The 22,803-nt window shown below is 36.7% G+C and overlaps 1 protein-coding gene across 1 annotated transcript; it reads left to right on the top strand.

Moving 5' to 3' along the window:
* The first annotated feature begins 8,781 nt into the window (after window positions 1–8,781).
* On the top strand, window positions 8,782–21,439 carry LOC130820525 (probable pectinesterase/pectinesterase inhibitor 51). Its single transcript, XM_057685936.1, has 2 exons — window positions 8,782–9,878; window positions 20,489–21,439. The coding sequence occupies exons 1-2, from the start codon at window positions 8,942–8,944 to the stop codon at window positions 21,169–21,171; spliced, it is 1,620 nt and encodes a 539-aa protein (XP_057541919.1). The 5' UTR covers window positions 8,782–8,941; the 3' UTR covers window positions 21,172–21,439.
* Window positions 21,440–22,803: the final 1,364 nt, after the last annotated feature.

Consider the following 22,803-nt stretch of genomic DNA (forward strand, 5'->3'; position numbering starts at 1 on the left):
GGAGCACTTGTGTTGTTTGTTCGCAAGAAGGATGGGAGTATGAGACTATGCATAGATTACCGTGAGTTGAACAAGGTTACTGTGAAGAACAAATACCCTTTACCGAGAATTGATGACTTGTTTGACCAACTTAAGGGAGCCGGAATGTTTTCGAAGATTGACTTGAGGTCTGGCTATCATCAATTGAGAATAGCAGAGAGAGATGTACCCAAGACGGCCTTTAGGACTCGCTATGGGCATTTTGAGTTTACAGTAATGCCATTTGGGCTGACAAATGAACCAGCAGCATTCATGTGTTTGATGAATCGGATATTCAGTGCATGTCTTGATAAGTTCGTCGTAGTCTTCATTGATGATATCTTGGTGTATTCAAAGGATGAGGAAGAGCACGAGCAACATTTGAGGCAAGTGTTGCAGATACTTCGGGAGAATCAATTGTATGCCAAATTTTCTAAGTGTGAGTTTTGGCTTGAGAAAGTATCATTTCTGGGGCATTTTGTATCCAAAGAGGGAGTTACCGTGGACCCAGCTAAGATCGAGGCGGTGAGGGATTGGCCTACACCGAAAAATGTGATCGAGATTCGAAGTTTTCTAGGTTTGGCTGGTTACTATAGAAGATTTGTTAAGGATTTCTCAAAGATTGCCCGACCGATGACTAATTTGATGAAGAAAGACAAGAAATTTGAGTGGACTGAAGAGTGTGAGGGAGCCTTCCAAACATTAAAGGAGAGATTGACTACTGCACCGGTTTTAACCCTTCCAGACAGCACGTCCGAATATCTTGTGTATAGTGATGCCTCGAAAATGGGTTAGGGTGTGTGTTGATGCAAGATCGAAAGGTTATTGCTTATGCATCACGACAACTTAAACCGCATGAAGTCAATTATCCGACTCATGACCTAGAACTAGCAGCCATTGTCTTTGATTTGAAGATTTGGAGACATTACTTGTATGGAGTGAAGTGCAAAATTTATACTGACCATCAAAGCTTGCGATACTTGTATACACAACAAAATTTGAACATGAGACAACGAAGGTGGTTAGAGTTGATTAACGACTATGACGTGGAGTTTAATTACCATGAGGGTAAGGCCAATGTGGTAGCCGATGCTTTGAGAAGGAAGACTTGTCATTCCTTAGCTTCCTTGACTGTTCCTAGAGAGTTGCAGAGAGACTTGGAAGGATTGAATCTCGAGATTGTACAGCATGGGGAGCTAGAGTCCCGGTTAGCAGCCTTATCCATTCGACCTTCAATTTTTGAGGAAATTTTAACAAATCAAGCGGGTGACTCCTTATTGGAGAAAACAAGAGAGCAAGTTAAAGAAGGGAAAGCTGAAGGGTTCATGATATTCGAGGATAGTAGCATTCGATATAAGGGTCGATGGTGTGTACCTTCTACTTGCACAGAGCTTAAGGATAAGATCTTGACTGAGGCTCATAGCTCAAAGTACACTATTCATCCGGGGGGAGACAAAATGTACCAAGACTTGAAGCAGACATTTTGGTGGTCGGGAATGAAAAGAGATATTGCTGAGTTTGTTTCCAAGTGTTTGACTTGCCAGAAGGTAAAGAGCGAGCATAAAAGGCCTGCAGGTTTGCTACAACCTCTGGATATTCCTGTATGGAAATGGGATGACATATCCATGGATTTTGTTTTGGGTTTACCGAGGACTAGGTCAGGAAATGATACGTTATGGGTGATCGTGGATAGACTCACCAAGAGTGCTAAGTTCATTCCGATGAATAATCAGTGGGATATGGATCAGTTGGCTCGAGCTTACCTTAAGAATGTCGTACGATACCATGGTGTCCCAAGATCTATAGTGTCTGATCGTGATACAAGATATGTGTCGAAATTCTGGGAAGCATTTCAGAAAGCTTTGGGTACGGAACTTCTTAGGAGCACATCTTTTCACCCGGCTACTGATGGGCAAACTGAACGCACGAATAGAACACTTGAAGATATGTTGCGAGCAGTAGCCTTGGATAGGCAAGGATCTTGGGATGAGTGTCTAGATATGGTGGAGTTTTCATACAATAATAGTTACCAAGCAAGCATCCAGATGGCACCTTTTGAGGCTTTGTATGGTCGTCGTTGTCGTAATCCTGTATGTTGGGACGATTTCAGTGAATCTGTCACTCTAGGACCGGCTATGTTAGAGGGGATGACTGATCAGGTAAAAATGATTCGAGAAAGACTTAAAGCGGCCCAGGATCGACAAAAGTCCTACGCAGATCTTAAGAGGAGACCTGATGAGTTCGCCATAGGGGATTTTGTGTTATTGAAAGTTTCACCGATAAAGGGAGTCATGAGGTTTGGCAAGAGGGGGAAGTTGAGCCCCAAGTTTATAGGACCTTATGAGATCACAGAGAAGGTAGGAAAGGTCGCTTACAGACTAGCATTACCCAATGAGTTGGGTAAGGTGCATGATGTGTTTCACATTTCGCAGTTGAAGAGATATGTTCCCGATAAATCTCATGTGCTAGATCCCGAACCCTTAGATCTGGATGAGAATCTATCTTATGAAGAAAAGCCTATCAAGATCTTAGATTCTAAGGTGCGTAGTACGAGGAGAAAAGATATAAAGATGGTGAAAGTTCTATGGGCTAACCAGCGCACACAGGAGGCAACGTGGGAAACTGAAGATTCCATGCGTGAGAAATACCCACACCTTTTTCTTGAGGTTAGTAATTTACGGGGTCGTAACTAAGTTTTTAAGGGGGGCAGAATGTGATAGAACTCCGCGCGTTTGCATTCATTTGCTCCTCTATGATACCGACTTATTACAAAATTGCATGCTTTTGATTGATCATGTCAAGTCAATTGTATGATTTCTACCTGCTTTTGATTGATTGTGTTAAGTTAACTGTGTGACATTTACATGCTTTGTTTGGGTTTTGAGTTAATTTAGATGATTATGAATGCTCGGAACGAAATATGTATAAATATTTGGATAGAGCGAGTATAATAGTATCAACAAGGTCACGATCTTTGAGTTAATTCCTTAGGCTTAAAATCGTTAATACACCTTCTTGAGTTATTAGAAATATAAATTTCCACAATTAGTACTTTGGTTGCGCTAGTTTCGGGGACGAAACTCCTTTTAAGGGGGGTAGTCTGTAACACCCCGAGATTTTAATGACGTAATAATTTAATATTTTAATAGTTTTTAAAGATTTTACGATTATATTTAATTATTTCTGAAATTAGTTTTAATAAATTTCTTGCATACATGAATTTAAATGTTAATTTATATATATATATCAAAAATATAGTTACGATTTCTTAAATAAAGAGGCTCGAATCGAAATGATTATTTTATTAAAATGTGTGAGGCCGCGAAAGTGAGTCTCTTAGTTGGATCTCGCAACAAAATGAACCGAGATAAAAATAAATAAAATAAGCATGATAATAATAATAATTAAAAAAAAAAAGGAGAAGAAAACGGTTAAAGACCCACGAAACCCTAAACATTGAAGACAAGCTGTTTTCTCCTTCTCCTTCTCCTTCTTCCTCTCTTCCCGTGCGCTTCCTTCTCCCTTCTCCTTTGCGCTGCCTTCGCCTCTCCCCACAAGCAGCAGCCTCCGCGTACGCTTCTCCTCGCAAGCAGCAGTAAGGCTGCGTTTTCCTCCCATTCTGCAGTAAAGGCGGCCGCTACCAGCAGCCACGGCCAGGCGCGTGGTGTCCCTCTCAACCGTCTAGTCTTTACTCCTTTTCTTGTTACCCCATTATAAGCCTCTCAAGTTCACTCTAAGTAATTTTCCTAGTAACTAATTAGAATTTTACTAAGTTTATGAACTTGGTGTTAAATTTGTATGATTTTTCATTGAATCTTGTTGTGGGTAAGAAGTTGATTGATGACTTGAATGTATATGAATTGGGTTTTTGAAATATGGATGAAAAGTGTTAAACTTTGTATGATGGTTATTAAATCTTGCTGTGAGTGATAATTGGATTGGTGATTTGAATGCATTCATGAATTAGGTTTTAGAAATATGAATAAATAGTGTTGAGCTTTGTATTATTTTCATAGAATCTGTTTGTGGGTAAGAGTATGTTTGATGAATTGAAAATATTTTTGACTTAGAGTTTGAAGTATGAATGAAAATAATGGTAGTGTGCTATTTTGATGGTGTCTTAGTAATGAGTAACCTTATTTGTGTTGAGTGTGGGAGTTTTGTTAGGTATGGTGGTCTTAATTGGCCTTGTTGAAGTAAAAGAAATTATTAATGTTGATTACAAGTGCCCTCGTTAGATTATCGAAGTATAATTAAATGATATTAGTAAGGCTATGAACATAGTGTCAACTGTTGAGAATTATTAAAGCTACTTGTTATGATGCTTGATTTTAGTTCTTTCTAACCTTAGAGAATATAATGAATGATGCTGTGATGTGATAACTTTAAGACTCGTCGTTGTCGTCATATTAGCACTACATCAACATTAAGTGTGAATCGTCGCCTTATATTAAGATGATGTGAACCGTTATAACTCAAAATTAGTTGGCATAATGAAACAGTCGACATGATCCTTTTATTCTTTGCCGATGGAAAAACTTGTGTTATTGTTGAATTGACGATTATGCTTGATGTTGAATGAGATGCGTACGTGCTAGAAGTAATTGAAAACTTGTCGTGAATGGATGATAGTGGTTACTTGGTTTCTTGCTGGTATACCCAAGTAGTTAAGAGAACTTATAAGTTCTATTCCCAACTTGTATAGGTTCTCAGTTTATAAGAGGAAAGTAGACCCTTAGTTGGGTGATTTTTGTAACTTGTGGTCGTGCAGTGACGCTTACAGGTACGTACACGCAGTAATTGATTATCATATTCATTGTTTCAAATTATTATCCATATTTCATGATTATATGCATTGCATTAGAATTATCTAGCGCCAGAAAGTAAATTATACTAGTGTATAGTCATATTAGTGAAATAGGCAAGTAGAATGGAAACATTAAGAGATTATGAGAACAAATTTCTAAATAGTAGAGAACGCACCGTAGCTATGTGTGGTGTCGAAGTGATTTCCTGCTTATTGAGCCTTGATGTACGATTAATTGGCGTGACTTGACTGGATTATGTCCGGTTGATTTAATAGTCCCCTAGGTGAGGTTCGACGGGACCACCGTAAGGGGGGTATGAGCATGCTTGGGTCATTGAGCGCCGGATGTCCGATACCGCTCCTTGACCGAGGTGATACCATGTGGGCCTTGCAAACCCCAATATGGTGGCCTCTTCACTGGTTTCGTACCCCAGTGTGTTAGTTTTTCCCGAAGGTAGGACCCGAGAGGGTCAGCTGGAGGGGGCATGAGCTCATACTTTGCCAATGGGCGCCGGATGGCCGATAACGCCCTTGGCCGTGTCACTATGCCATGAATAGAGAAAGGATTCACTACCCTTGAATATATTCCGAGAGATTAGTAGTTTGAAAGAGAAATTATGAATAGATAGAGGTGTTCAAACAGATGAGTAGACTTGCTATTGCCATACTATATCGTTGTCTATTGTTTTGTTTAATGATTTCAATTATTATAAGTTCATCATTACTGACGTGTACATGTTGTTGTTGTTTGCTCATGACTCTCTATGATGTTCCTGCTATGACGCATATGACTATGGTCATTATGTTGAGCAGCAGGAGGATCATAGCTTGGCATGACAGGTATAGGAGCTTCTTTTGCTTTGCATTGGGGAAAGAGCAGAGTACGAACGTAACAATTGTATATAAAATTGTCTTAACGCTTGTAGCTTCTATGATACTTGTACAGTTTTCTTTTGGGGTTGTAAAATTTCTTTTGTATGGAGCCACGTGACTCCTCGTATGATCCATAGATCCGCTGCGTAGTTTTGGATGTACAGTAGGGAGAATACTCCTTTAGTATCCGTCAGATCGATGCGTTGACACTGGAACCACGATCCTCGTTAGAGTTGATGTTTTGTGAAGCCGACGATGATTTATTCCGTCGTGACGTATTCTTTTGAAAGGCGTTATAGGCCTTAGATTAGTTTAATCATGTTAATCAATTATAACTATACATATTCTAGTAACATCCTCAGTTTTCAGCAGAGATGCTGCCGAAATTTCAACTCACTCACCCTTTTTAATTAATCCTTAGCATTTATGTTAAGTATTTTCTCTTTTTCTTTTTATGTAACACCCGAATTTCCTCCCTTCCTTCACGATTCTGGTTTCGTTTAAGGGGTTGGAAATTCAGGGGTGTTACACTACTGGGAGACTTGGAGCGCGTAGATGAGTACAGTTGGGGAAGTGCTACCCTAGCGTATCTGTATCGTAACTTATGTCGAAGATCTCATAAGGGTGCCAAGGACATTGGTGGCTGCTTGATGCTGTTACAGATATGGTCATGGGAGCACATTCATATAGGGAGGCCCATTATTCGGACGATTTGACCGGATGGGCAACATGATCAGGAAGATGACGCGGATGATTTTGAACCGGTGTTAGGGTCACAGCATCGGCGCGTGATGGATCCTTTGGCGTTAAGGTAGCAACACTCAATTTACTATTCAAATTCATAATTTCACTATTTTATGATACATGAAAATGTTAAACAATGTTTATTTGTTTGCAGCTGGCTTCGCGTATATCTTTTGAGATCCCACTCCCCACATACTCTCGTCTACTACAGAGACGCACTAGATCGACAACGGGACGAGCAGGTTATTAACATTTACTATTTGTATTAGTTATGAATAAATTGTATACATTACTAAGCATATTGATTTCTATTACAGATGACATGGCAGCCTTACACAGCGGCTAAGATGGACGCTCTGCCGCACATATGTATATCCGGCCACGAGATTTGGAGATCGCGTTGTCCACTTATTTGCTTTGACATCGTCGAGCTACATCTCCCGGATCGTGTCATGCGTCAATTCGGTTTGGAGCAGGTAATTCCGCAAGCCTGTGACACCCAACCTCAACTACATGCGATCGATCGGAGGACTGGGGACAAGAACTACCTTGTACGACATAGATCGCATGTAGATTCGTGGAATGACCGAGCATCTAGATTGGTTGGAGGAGATAACTTCACAGGTCATAGGTCTGCTATGTACATGAGTTGGTACAGGCGTATCTCCATATTACGCCTAACGAACACCACATTTGCGCAGCCAAGATCAGATTACCATCCGACATCTACGTTACTGGTACGTCTTCTTTCAACACTCATAACAAATAGTAATAGTTTTAAGTGACACTTTTAACAATATAATGATAACAAACAGGCTGAGCGCATCTGATCAGTGCTCATACAATGTAATGACAAGATTCAAGGGGCCGCTACATCGCCAGTTGATGTGGGGTATCGGCTATGTTCTTAGACCTTAGGCTCCATCAACGCGTTGTTGACCGATGCATTGAGTCAGGCGGGTTATGAGTACCTCATACCGACTCCACCCGTCATTGGCGAGGTAGATGACACATTCCACACTCCTTCTCCAAGGAGTTCAGCCCACCGAGGTAGCTCGTCCAGAGGATCCAGTTCTCGGTCCACAAGAGGTCACCAGCGTTCATCTACTCGAGGTCGGTCTTCCAGATCGCCATCGACATCCGCTATTATGTTGCCATTCGTTCCTCCAGCTTCCATTACCACTCCTCCTCCACATCCATCGCCTCCGCAAAGGATTATCACATATCAGCGTGCTAGTCAACGACGAGCTCTTGCTCTTAATGTCATTGCGGATGTTGACGAGTTCACACCATCATCATCCACCGATGCGCAAAACAAAAGGGGCCGGGGGTTGTAGTTTAACAAACTTTGTATATTCTTATATGACTTGAACATCTTGTATGACTTTCCATAATTGTAATATATCTTTGCATTATTTTCATAATTAATTTTTTCAAATCAAGCCGGTTCGTAATTGATTATTATGGAATAGATGGTATTGAACTAGTTTAATGCATGTTGCGTTCACTATTTTAAAATGAAAAAAAAATAAAATTTCAGGCCACAAGCAAACCGCCACATGAAGTGGCGGTTTACCAAGGACCAAACCGCCACATGAGATGGCGGTTTGCCTTGACCATGTGGCGGTTTGGTGCTCAAGGCAAACCGCCATCTCGAGTGGCGATTTTGTCTGAAAAATAATTAAAAAAAAAAATTTCTACGTGGACGGTATTGTGGGAAATACTTTCCCACATAATGAAAGTGGAAATTATTTTTTTTTCCGCCATAATATGGGAAAAGATTCAAAAATAAGAGAAATATTTATATTGATGAAAATCTAAATTAAATATATAAATGGAAACTAATAAACAAAAATAAATAATGATAAAAAATAAAAAATAGGTAAATTTGATCGACAAACTTAAAAAAAAATATGGCAAATTTCCTACTCCATCTAATTCATACAAATTATCTATTTAGGTTTTTGCACTCTAATACATTAATTCAATTCTCAATATCTTTAATTATACAAAATTAAAAATTTAATATTATAAAATCAATAAGTTTTGTATGAGACCGTCTCACCGTGAGATGGGCCCATACAACCATCCCATTAGTAAAACCACATAAAAAATAATGAAATTTGAATTGTACATGACATTGGCGTTTATTTAAAGAATTTGGGTGCCCCAATTGAAACCGCCTCATAGTATGACAGTTTCAATAAAAAATTAGTATAAAAAAAGTTAAATTAAAGCAAATAAAAAATTTTTTATTTAATTATATTTTAACATTTCAATTAAAAATAAAATAAAAACGAAAAAAAAAAACGAAGAAACATTGTCAAAAATTCAAATCAAACATTTATTGATACACAATAAACACGGCAATGCTCTTTTTGTCCATTTTAGTGAATTCTCAATCATTCACTGCTTTATATAATTTCACATCACTCCACTTCTGAATCTCTATAACTTCATCTCACTCTTCACTTCATTACATGCACTTAAATCACCATAATGACTTCATTCCTCCATTTTTCACTCTTCCTGCTTTCTCTTTCTACCTTCATCCACCTTTCTCTCTCTTTCACAACCATCCAAACCATATGCCGATCCACCCAATACCCTCAAACATGCCTAAATTCCCTCCTCCACTCCCACCCAAACCCGAATCCAAACCCAAACCCAAACCCAGCCCATTTCATTCAAACCACACTTTCTCTAACTTCCAACCATATCCGAAAAGCCCAATCCATGATTCAAACCATCCTCCAAACCTTCCCAAACCACCACAACCGTACAATGGCCTCCCACACGTGCCAAGACTACCTCACTCTATCCTCTTACCGAACCAAAACATCCTTAAATGCTCTCAACTCACGAGACACCCTCCATGATGCACGTGCTTGGGCTAGCGCCGCGTTAACATACCAATATGACTGCTGGTCAGAACTCTCGTACGTGAATGGCACGCGCGTGGTTGACAAAACCATGATCTTCATTAACTCTACTCTCATGCAAACTACCAGCAACGCGCTAAGTATGATGCACGCGCTTGCTAACTATGGGGATGATACGACGTCGTGGCGTCCTCCATTGACGGAGCGAGACGGTTTTTGGGAGAAATCCGGGTCGGGTTCAAAGCTCAGGTTTGAGATAGGGAGAGTGAGAAAAGAAGGGAAAGTGGATGCAACTGTTTGTAAAGAAGGAAAAGCGCGTGGATGTTACGTGCGTGTGCAAGACGCGGTTGATGACGCACCAGCTTGGTTGAAGGTAAACGGGAAGGATAGATTTGTAATTTACATAAAAGAAGGAGTGTATGAAGAAATTGTGAGGGTGGGGTTAGAGAAAAGGAATTTGGTGTTTTTGGGAAATGGAAAGGGTAAAACTGTAATTACAGGAGATGTTAATACTGGGATTATGGGGATTAGTACCTACAATACTGCTACTGTTGGTAAGTTTTCTTCATTTATGTTATGTTGCAGATTTTTATTTTCATTTATTAATTTTGGCTGGATGCTCCAGTTTAGCTTTGTGGACGGTAAGATATATTAAGGCTAATTTCATATTTTATAATATTAATTTTCTAATAAATTATAAAATATATAATACAATATATAAATAATTAAAATAACACGTTAAATTATATAAAAATTTAATATAACAAACATAATAAAGAGATACCTTGTTATGTATTTTAATACTTATGTTTTATATTAGTTGCAATATTACAAAATTTGGCAATATTTATTTATTATTTTTAACTTGTAATTAGTTTTTAATCTATAAGTTAAAATATAATCAAATGAAATCTTATTTGATTTATCTTATTTATAAAGATTATTAAGATTAAATTTTTATAATTTTTTATCATACAAAATTAAAAATTAATTTATTAAACTACGTTAAAAATTATTATAAGTAAATTAAAACATAAAAGTATAAAATTTTTAATCAAAATAGAATCAATGAAGAGTTTAGAAGGTGAAAAGACGTGGAAGAGTCAATGAAGAGGTTGGGAAAGATGACATAAACAGTATACGTGGCAAATGGTCATTGCAATGCCAAAAGCTATGGGTTGAAAAGTCAAAAAAGGTTATGGATAATAAGTTCTAATTTTTAAACTTTGTCGCTCTTTTCATTTTATCATTAACCTTATTAAAATTACGAATTTATCCTTGAATATGAAAAAACTATAATTTTACCATTAGACTTAAAATTTCCTATATATACTACAATCTTACTGAAAATTTTTCTTATCACTCTCAAAAAACAAACTTACAAAATCAAATTTTTGGAGCAAGAACTGAGAAGTTCAATCCGCAAACAAATAATCGAGGTAATTTATTTTTAAATCTTATTATTTTAAATTAAAAAAAGTCAGTTGCAGAAATTTGGGCGACCCAACCCCAGTTCAGTCGCACAAAACGTGCGATTGAACCGGAGTCCAGCCGCAATTCTTCATGCGACTGAATTGAGGCTGGGTCGCCCAGTTTCCTGCGACTAAATTTTTATTTTATTTTTTATTTTATTTTTTTTTCTTTTTTGTTGAATAATAATAATAATTATTATTTTTATTATCATTGTTATTAGTATTATTATAATAATTATTATTACTGTTATTATTATTATTTTTATTATTATTGTTATTATTGTGATTGTTATTATTATTATTATTAAATTTTTATTTTTGTTTTAATTATTAATTTTATTATTTTAAATATGTTTATTATAATAATAATAATTATTATTATTAACTTTTTTGTATTGTCTTGAATATTATTTTTATTATTGTTGTTGGTGGCTTTTTTTATAGAATAATTATTATTATTTTTATTTATATTATTATTGTTATTATTATTATTACTGTTATTCTTATCATTTTTACTATTATATATAGTAATTGTTATTATTATTATTATTATTATTATTATTATTATTAAATTTTCCTTTAATTTTATTTTTAATTATTGTTTTTGTTATTAGTGTTATGATTTATTATTGTTGTTTGTGTTATTATTATTATGATTATTATTGTTTTTATTTTTGTTAGTATTGTTATTATTATGATTATTGTCAATTTAGAAAATTAATTACAATTAATAATCATAATAATAAATATGTTGTAACATTCTATTTGTTGATAATGATTAGTTAAATTTTGTTGTTGCTAATTAATTATTCTTTTTTGTTCATGTGGTTAATTTAACGTAACGTTTGATTATATTCATTTATTATTAATATTTACTTAAATTATCAAAAATTATAGTAAATGAGTGGTAATCAAGGGAAAGAAAAGGGTTTTTTTAGACACTTGTTGAGAGGTAATAGTTTCTAGACCTACCTTAATCTGAGAGGACTCGCATGGGAGGGGGTAACCGGTTCTGCTAGGAGGGCTAGGCAGGAAGAGGCTGTTAGACACAGTTTGGCCCAAAGGCCGAGTGCGCTGGACCTAGTGCGAACCTCTGTTGATGACCAGGTTAGCAGCATCCAGAGTAGTTGGTGGGTTTGTAGTGATGAGGATAATGATGCTGATGATGTTGAATACCAAGGTCCAGATTTTCGCCCAATGGACTGGACAATTGTACGCGGGCCCGATGGGAGATTTGCACTTGCGGGCCCTAGTTCTTCAGGCGCATCTGAGCGCGCTGGACGTAGTCTCGTTGATAATGAGCCGCCACGGGAGAGCAGGCGCTCACAGTCCGCTGGCACGGATTGGTTAATCACATTGCCCTTGCTCGGGGAGCCGACAGATACGCGACTGATACCTAGCTATGCGGGGCACATAGCTAAACTTATTTTTGACGGCTTCGAGCATACGCCTCCGCCATTGGAATGCCGTAGTAGAAAGAGGCCGTTGGAGGCCATTATCGGTCTGAGGGATATGACCGATGCGATGTACGATGTTCTACCTGCTACTCCCCTTGGCCGTCTACCGTACATTATGCATCAGCACGTCGACTGTGCTTTGATAGCGGCCTTTGTGGAGAGGTGGCAGCCGGATACGAACACCTTCCACATGCCATGGGGGAAAATGACAATTATGTTGCACAACGTGCAACGAATATTGGGCATTGCTATTGAAGGTTCTCTACCGGTTGAGCCTTTTGAGGTGGAGTGGCAGGTCAGTATCATCAATCCGTTCGGGGAGCCCATATCTGAGATACTGCGGAAAGGTGTATTCACCAGCGGTTGCGTGAATGTTGCTGAACTGATGCAGCTGTGTCATAGGTCCCAGGCCACGAATACCCAGTCGAGAGCCTACTACATGGTTATTGTCGGCTCTACCTTGCTGGCGGATAAGATCAGAACCGGCTCTACCTTGATTGTAAAGATTTATTTGCCGAATGGCAAGCGTTTAAGGGGCACGGCTCTTCATAGTCTGTGTCTAAACTAATTTTTTCTATTAATGCGTTTATTTTATTTACGTCAATGCTTTGTACATTAAATTTAATTCATGTTTACATCAATGCATGCTTTTATTAATTTACATCGTTACTATACACAAAGAATTTAATCTACAATATCTACAAAGAATTTAATCTACAATTTTTATAAAGTATTTAATCTATAATTTCTATAAAGAATTTAATCTACAATTTCTATAAAGAATTTAATGTTACACTATGGACTATTTAAATTTACAGTATCGTCAGCAGTGTTATTACGTTGTGGTGGTCGTGGCCCACATAGTTTATTCCAGAGCATAATCGTACTAGTAAAATGTGTTTCTATATGCCTCGTAAAATTGTCAACTGTTTCTCTACAACGTTGATGGACGGGTGGAAATGGGGATGAATCGTTGTTCATTAACAGTTGAACAAACCCAACTTATATGTATAACTTTTTTTACACTATGTATGCCCGGTGTTATCCTTAACGGAAGAACCAAACAGTTGTATATCGGGTTACCGTCAGCAGAACCATAATAATCAATGCCAATGTTAAGAAACGTTGCTGCAGAGTACAATGCCATCGGTGCATCCATCCAGTGAATATAAGGAGTAGGTCTATTGCCGTGTGAACCTATTCTGAATATAGCATCTTCTAACAATTCTTGGGATAGATACAAACTTAGATATTGGTCTCTGTTCATTTGCATTTTCATACACATAGCACGTCTTAAAAGAGGCCATGCCTCCTCGCCTCTCAACTCTGTCATGACAATAGCTCTAAATTCGCAGTTACCATCACCTAACACATCAATCCAGTAAAACAAGTAAGGAAGAAGAATGTGCGGGATGTGATTAGACTATGAAATTATGAAAAATCACTACCTCCTGGTTCATCTGCAATAAGGTTAGTAAGATAAAGATCTAACAAACTAATTTAAATAACGGAAAGGAAAGTCATGTACCGGATAAATTGAAACTAAACTTAATTTTAACTGAAGATTGCATTTCTCGACCACTAGATCTACTACTAGATCTACCACTAGATTTCCCGCGGGATGAAGATCTAGACCCTCGACCACGAGAAGATAATCTGCTATATTCAAATGCACTTTTATTTCTTCTCAGTGTTTTACTTGTGGTTGGTCATCCCTTTCGAGGTGGACTTGCGTAAGGCTCAGGTATATCGGCTCCACCAGGGTGTAGTTCTTACTCAAGTACCTGAGACAATCGTCATACAACTGCGAGATCAAATTTTAGAACTTTATCGACTAGAGATTGGAAGTATTCCTTGTCATCGACGTTCGCGTATCGTCCTCTTTCGTCGGTGTCATCTCCTACCTCTGTGTACCTCAAAGTACTCTAGAATGGATGAATGTCATCCACATACAAAGCACTATGTGAACCAATGGACATATGTAAATAACAAGCACATGGCAATCCATGGGTGTGTTGAAGTACACAACCGCATTTGTTAAATACAAAATCACCCAAATCTAACATACGGTTATGTTCAAGCCGTAGCTGCTCCAAAGCATAGATAGATATGTGGCAATATAAAGGTCTAAAGAAATGTTGTCGCAACGACCTTGCTACAGAATTCATGGATTCCTGTAGCGCTTGTCGGATCCTGGCTTGCTGGTTTGTAATTTGTGCGTGTGCCCTTTTGAACAGGGTATCAAATGAGCTATTATTGCTACCAAGACAATACTTGAAAGACGAGTGTTGGCTTTCAACTCTTCTGGTAGTCTGATTACCCATATGTAAACAATCATTCGTCCACGCACGCACAAATTTCTCTCTAAGTGGAATCCATGTTCCAGCCAAATACCAAACGGCCTTCTTGTTCCTAACCGACCACGTATTCACGATCGCTTGCTATCTCTTTTCAAATTCGTTGATCGTAGAACTTTCAACCAAGGGGTTCCATCTACTTTTCCTAAATACCTGCCCTTGTTGATTTTTTTTCCCGCCACACAACTTGTCCATCATGTTTTCGACGTCGTTTGCAATAGGCTAAATGCATAACAAATGCCGCACATTTACATTAAATACAACATTGAACGTAATTAAGACATATTCACTAGATAGAGCGACAATAATTAAATCAACAAAACCTTTTTACCTGGGAAGACGTCACGAATAACTGCAGATAAACCTTCGTCTCGATCGGTTACAATGATGCTAGGAGTATGAGCTGTGCCCAAAATATCTCTCAATCCTTGCAACACCCACGAATACGACACAGCTGCCTCATCTCGCATCAAACAGAACGCAACCAAGAAGTTGTGATTGGTTGCGGCATTCCGATCACTTCACATAGCGGTCACTTTTGTTTGTTCGTTTTGTACGTTGTATCTATCAACACAACATACGGCCACATACGTATCATTTGGATAGAGGTAGGATTTGCAACTAATAATCTACTCAATTCCCCTTCGCTATCCAAGTCTGTCCATTCCATGTAATTAAGTTCTGTGGCCATATAAAGACAGTGTTGAAGGGGAGTCCTATCCTCCATCTCTTCTCTCCTTATTGATTGCCTTACATTATATATCTGATTTATACTAGTAAAAAAACCTAGAAAATTTTTTCTCTAATAGAACTCATAATAAAGGCCGGTTGCATTCCTGTTGCACTAAGCTGTCGTATGTGCTTCCGAATATCTACATTGATCCTAGTTGCCCTTACATGACCATCTCTGTACACTAAGAACGGGTGGTTATGTCTTTCTTTTTCACCTGGACACACACTTACCGTCCAAGGTCTTTCTTCTAGATTACGACTAGTTGCTATAATAAAAATTTTACACCCGCTACTTCTACTTTTAGATTCAGGTCAGGCATTATTATCTAGATTATGTGAATCACCCCCAATATTACCATAGCGGTGACATCTTAAATACAAACTAACCCTAGAACGTCCTTCTTTTTGTTTATAAAAAGCACATATAAATTGAAAATCAATTCTTATTGTTATCTCATCGGCCCAACTATGTAATTCATCTGCGGAATCAAATTTCCTATCCGTAATAAATCTATCAAAGTAATCTACATTGTCTCCTAAGTTTTAAAAGTCCTGCAAATTTAAAATATAAAATAAACCATACATTAGGTTATTAAAAAATTATACATACAAACATTAATAATAAAAATATTCAATAATAAATACAAAATATAATTTACTTTAATAATTAATATTAAAATAATAATAATACAAATTAATGTTAAATAAAAAATATAATTTACTTTAATAAATAATATTAAAATAATAACAATACAAAATATAAAATAAAGTAATTGTAACAATAATAAAACAAATTAATATTAAATAATAAGAAAATAATAAAAATAATACATAATTATTAACTATTTTTCCAAAACCCTTTAAAAATTATTTTACATTTGCAAGACTTCAAAAATTTAGGGGACAATATAGATTACTCTGGTAGATTTGTTATGGATAAGGAATTTAATTCCGTAGATGAATTACACAGTTGCGTCGATGAGATAGCAATAGGAATTGATTTTCATTTTACACGTGCTTCTTATAAACAAAAAGGACGTTCTAGAGTTAGTTTGTATTTAAGATGTCACTGCTATGGTAATATTAGGAGTGATTTGCATAATCTAGATAATGCTGTCCGACCTGGCTCTAAAAGTAGAACATGTCGGTGTAAATTTATGATTGTAGCAAGTAGTTGTAAGCCAGGAGAAAGACCTTGGAGGTGAGGGTATATACTGGGGAAAAAGGTAGACATAACCATCGATTTTTAGTGTACAGAGATGGTCATGTAAGGGCAAATTGAATGTAGATATTCGGCAGCACATATGAGCTTAGTGCAACCGGCATGCAACCTGCCTTTACCATGACTTCAATTAGAGAAAATTTTCCTGGTTTTTACTAGTATGAATCAAATATACAATGTTAGACAGTTAATTAGAAGAAAAGAGATGGAGGGTAGGACTCTTCTTCAACACTGTCTTTATATGGCCACAGAGCATACTTACGTGGTTTGGACAGACTTGGATAGTGAAGGGGAATTGAGCAGATTATTAGTTGCAAATCCTACCTCTATCTAAATGATACGCACATGGCCGTGTATTGTGTTGATAGATACAACTTACAAAACAAATAAACAAAAGTGGCCACTGTGTGAAGTAATCGAAATGACGCCAACCAATCACAACTTCTTGGTTGCGTTCTGTTCGATGCGAGATGAGGGGGCTGTGTCATATTCGTGGGTGTTATAGGGATTAAGAGATATTTTTGGCACAGCTCAGACTCCTAGCGTCATTGTCACTGATCGAGATGAGGGTTTATTTGCAGCTATTCGTGATGTCTTTCTAGGTAAAAACGTTTTGTTGATTAATTATTGTCATTCTCTTTATTGAATATGTCTTAATTACGTTCAACGTTGTGTTTAACGTAGATGTGCGGCATTTGTTATGTATTTGGCATATTGCCAACGACGTTGAAAATATGGTGGACAAGTTGTGTTGCAGGAAAAGAAATCAACAAGGGCAGATATTCAAACAAACTAGATGGAACCCTTTCGTTGAAAGTTTTACACTCGACGAATTTGAAGAGAGATGGTAATCGATTGTGACTACCTGGTCGGTTAGGAACAAAAAGGTCGTTCGATATTTGGCTGGAATGGGGATTCCACTTAAAGAGAAATTTGTGCGTGCATGGACGAATGATTGTTTACGCATGGGTAACCAGACTACCAACAGAGTTGAAAGCTAATACTCGTATTTCAAGTACTATCTTGGTAGCTGTAATAGCTCATTTGATACCCTGTTTAAAAGGGCACACTCACAAATAACAAATCAGCTATCGAGGATCCGTCAAGTGCTATAGGAATCCATAAATTCTATTTGAAGGTCTTTGCGATATAATTTCTTGAGACCGTTATATCGACATGTATCCATTTTTGCATTGGAACAATTGCTGCTTAAGCATAACTGTATGTTAGAGTTGGGTGATTATATTTTTGACAAATGCGGTTGTGCACTTCAATGCACCTATAGATTGCCCTGTGCTTGTTACTTTAATTTGTCGATTAGGTCATAAGGTTCGTTGTTTGAAGAAGTGTTTAAAGCCGATCCTGCAATTGAACCCACAATAGCTATGTAATAGGCTGTAGACTGTCTCTAAAGCTTGAGACCGGTGGCACATGTGCATAATTTCACCAACGTTGATGATCCCGCTAATGAAGTACCCGTTTCTTCGCAGCTCAAACATGGGCTCTCCAAATAGACCGTCCAGCGCGAACTTCCACTCACCATCAGCGGGTTAAGCCGTGAGTGAACCTTCAAAACTAATGCCTAGAATGCGTTGCATGTCGTGCAACATAATGGTCATTTCCCCTCAGGGCATGTGGAAGGTATTGGTATTCGGCTGCCATCTCTCCATAAAGGCCGTAATTGAAGCACTATCAATGTGCTGGTGTATAATGTATGGCAGACAACTAAGGGGAGTGGCAGGTAAAACTTTGTACAGCTCATCAGACAAATCTTGCATTCTGATGATCACCTCCAGGGACTTCTTCCTAATCGACACTCCCAAATCGGAGGCGTATGCTCAAATCTTTAAAAAATAACCTTAGCTATGTGCCCCTCGTAGCTGGGTATCAAGCGGGCGTTAGTGGGTCCCCCGAACTGGGGTGATGTGATCAGTCAGTTCGTTTCAGCGGACTGTTGGCGCCTCCTCCCCCGTGGAGCCGTATTTGTCAACCTGCTTGTCTTCTGCATGATAAGAAGCGCCTGCTGGACTAGGGCCTGCCCGTGTAAACTTACCAGCATGCCCTCGCACGACTGTTCAATCAACTGGCTGACTAACAAAGCCTACGTGGTCACTATCCTCATCACAGGAGCCCCCCCCGAATTACTCTGCAGGCTCGTCTAGTCCTCAAAATGAGTACGCACTTGGTGCAGCGTACTCGAACGTTGGCCTGACTATGTCTAACCGCCTCTTCCTGCCTAACCCGCCTAGTTGAAAACGTAACCCCACTTTCAGTAAGGTCGGCTAGAACTATTTACAGTCAACATGCTTTTAAAAAACCCTTTTCTCTTACTTGGTTACCAACTATTTACGACAATTTTGATAATTTAATTAACTATTAATAATAAATTAAAATAATAAAATATTATGTTTAGTCAATTACATGAATAAAAATTAATAACTAATTACCATATTAAATAATGATTGGAAACGATTACGTAATTAACATTAATAAATTCCCGGCACTAAAAAGATTATTAAATTAATTTTTATTACATTAATAATATTAATTTAATATATATTTAATAATATATATTATTAACAAATAATATAATTTTTCATATAAACTAATATTAATTTAAATAAATTTGATTAAAAGTTACCTCAACTTATTCGCATTTTGAATTCCTTAGCTTTAGCTCCATAAATTTTATGTTTTGATTTACTGTTTTTAGAGTTATAAAAGTGTTATTGAGTGAGATTGCAGTGTTTTATACAAATTTTCAATCAAGGGCTATTTTCGTTAATTCATTAAAATATGGATGACGATAAAATGAAAAGGGTGGCGAAATTTAAGAATTGGGGTTTTTTTTATGTAACGGGCTAATGGCCTTCTTGTCGATTGATTATGTTATGTGAAGCTCTTGACTCGAGTCTTGAGTATTGTACACTACTCCATGCTTGGCTTTTATTTTGCCTCATTTTGATTTTGAGTTAGTGCTACGTATTATACATTCTTCTATTCATTTTAAGTGTTTCATTTTCTTATTTGGTCAAGTTAATTTAAATGTGTCATTTCTACTTTGGGTATGCTAACTTTACCAATTTATTCTTACTAAACTTAACTTTTTCACACCGTTACACCTACCCAATTTACCCTACTAAAATTTAAAAACACTACACTTTTTTCTTTTACATGTGGTCCCATTTGACCACCTAAAAATGATAAAAAGTCAAATGGTACGCATTGGGTGAATAGGAGGGAGTATTGAATATGTTTCTTATTTAAAATTTAAATTTATACTCATCGTCTTCTTTTAATTTTGTCCGTTTATTGTATATTTATAAATCTCTTTTAGTCTCATTCACAAAAATATCAAGTCACTTATATACAATCCAAGGATCGGACAAAAGTAAGCGTGTTCAAATAAAGCGTCGATCTAACGGATTGCAATATACAACAAGTGGATTTAGTTGGTTGATATTAGAGGTGTTCAACGGGTCGGGTTGGGTTTAAATGGGCAGGGCAGGTCATGTAAAATGTTAAACTGGGCGGCGTAGGTTAAAGCCCGTTTAAATACGACCCAATTTGATCCGTTTTTTTAAAGTTCATAAAATAGTTTTTTTTATTATACTTTATAGCCCGTTGGGTCAATTTAACTATATATATAATAATATCATATAAAAATATAAAAAAAAAGTGGTAAAATATTTTTTACAATAAATTTCTATAATTATCCAACCCTGTCTGGCTCGACCCTTACACAAAGGCTCATTAATGACCCGACCCATTATTAACTTAATCCTCTAATGCCCCGTTTAAATGTAACCCGACACTTTGACCCAACCCGCCCTGTTAAACACCTATAGTTGATATTCAGATTTATAGAATTTTACAAGAAAAGAAAAGCTTGTCATAATTTTTTGGATTCTATATGTTCATTAGGTATCAAAGGTGATGGATTTATGGCAAGTGGCATAACATTCCAGAACACAGCAGGCCCAAATGCACACCAAGCAGTAGCCTTCCGATCAGACAGCGACTTCTCACTCGTTGAAGACTGCGAGTTCTTAGGCAACCAAGATACCCTCTATGCACACTCCCTACGCCAACTATACCGATCATGTCACATAGAAGGCAATGTAGATTTTATCTTTGGCAATGCAGCCGCTATCTTTCAAAATTGCACAATCCTTGTTAGGCCTCGACAACTAAACCCCGCCAAGGGTGAGAACAACGCCATCACTGCCCAAGGTAGGACCGACCCTGCTGAGGCTACCGGGTTTGTCTTACTACAATGCCTAATTAATGGAACCGATGAGTACATGAAACTATGGCGAAGTAATCCTAAGGTGCACAAGAACTACCTTGGAAGACCGTGGAAAATGTACTCGAGGACAGTGTTTATAGAGTGTACGATGGAGGATCTTATTTCACAGGAGGGATGGATGCAGTTTCGAGAAGGTTTTGCATTGTCTACGCTTTATTATGGGGAGTTCGGGAATAAAGGAGCCGGAGCTGATACGTCTAAGCGAGTTAAGTGGAGTAGCAGGATTCCGGAAATACATTTAAGTGCTTATTCTGCTCAGAATTTTATACAGGCTAAGGAGTGGAAATTTGGTTTATAATGAGTGAACTTGTCTATACATCTGTATATTAGTATGTTAAATGAGTATCACTACGTGCATATTGAATGAGTATCGAATCGAGGGACTCTTTGACCGCATTATTCTTTTTGATTATGTCTTGTCGCCTTACTTTCCTCTTCAAACCCTGATTATATGAAGAGATACTTTGGGTATGATGATGATGGTGATTCATGTATTTATATAAAACTTCTTATTAGATTTCGAAAGCATTGTTAGATTGTGGAAAATGAGTACATCAATATTTCCATTCTCTTGTCTAATTTTTCGAGGTATTTAACGTTGTTTAAAATTGAACCGATTAATCGAAATCAATTATGATAAAAAATAATTTGAAATAATTGTGTATAAGAATTAAAGTCAGATTATCAAATATTTAAATCTACTTAAAAATTGAAATTAACCCGACATAAAATGTTAAATACGAAATTCGGTTGAATATTTGAATTGACAATGGAAGATCCATTTCTTGAATCGAAGATGATTTAAATCAGTGGGGTTTCTAGATAAACTAAAGAACTAAACTCTTTTATGATTGACTGTTCTGGCTACCTAGAACATAGACCTTTTGCGTCTTGCTTTCATGCGGATGGTGATTCATTGATTGGAAGTAAATAAGCATTTTTTGATAAAAAAATCCATTAATAAGCTTTGTCAAAATTTATATTTCTACACTTGATCTTAGCCAAAAGGCCGTCAAAATTTATATCTCAAAATAAGTACTTCCAACCCAATACTAAAAATATATATATAACAATTCAATGTATACAAGATATATATAGCGACTATAATTATTCCTTTGGTTTTCGAACATACTTTTTCTTTAAATCACAATTGTTACATCGTTTTTCATTAAGGTCCATTTATATTGAATACAAAAATCTAAAAGCTAAATAAAAGTCAAATTAGGAAAACAAAGTTTGATAGACGATCAAAGAAATTGAATAGTTAGAGAGGTGGACAAATTGGTTAAAAAGAAATAAAAAATAGATTAAATAGCAATTAGTTCATTCATTTTGGGGTATATATTTACTCTAGGCGAGAGTAGGGGAATTTTTTTCCTGCAAATGAGAAAAATCATCTTCCTTTTTCCCAACCTTATAACTCATTAACAATATTACACTACTTCTTTAGGAAATATAATAGTCTTTTTAACACAAAAATATATTATTTTTTAAATTGTTGTTCAGATTTCTTATGTAACTATAGTAGAATAGAATCGAGAAAGTAAATATTTAAAGTCAAAGGAATTTTTATTTTCAACAATCCATCTTAAAATTTTAGAGTATGCAACATGTAGCTTCTATTTCCCTCGCAGGTCCTTGTAGTAGGAATCTAATTTGTTGTTTATATTGGTGGAAATTCATGATCTTTTTTCTACCTTAATTTTATATTATTTGAGGATTGACTTTGACATATATATTAGATACTAGTTTATCACTAGTAGACAATAAAACATAACATGAGACTACAAATTTTTTGGTTGAAGACAATATTGGAAATATAATTTAAATACAAATATAAAATGCGATTACAACAAATTAGATTTGTATGGAACTTCAAAGATCACTAAGTAGAGATTCTTGAAGATTTGATTGCAGCGATAACTGTCAC

This window comes from Amaranthus tricolor, chromosome 8 (genome assembly GCF_026212465.1).
Source record: "Amaranthus tricolor cultivar Red isolate AtriRed21 chromosome 8, ASM2621246v1, whole genome shotgun sequence".
NCBI lineage: Eukaryota > Viridiplantae > Streptophyta > Magnoliopsida > Caryophyllales > Amaranthaceae > Amaranthus > Amaranthus tricolor.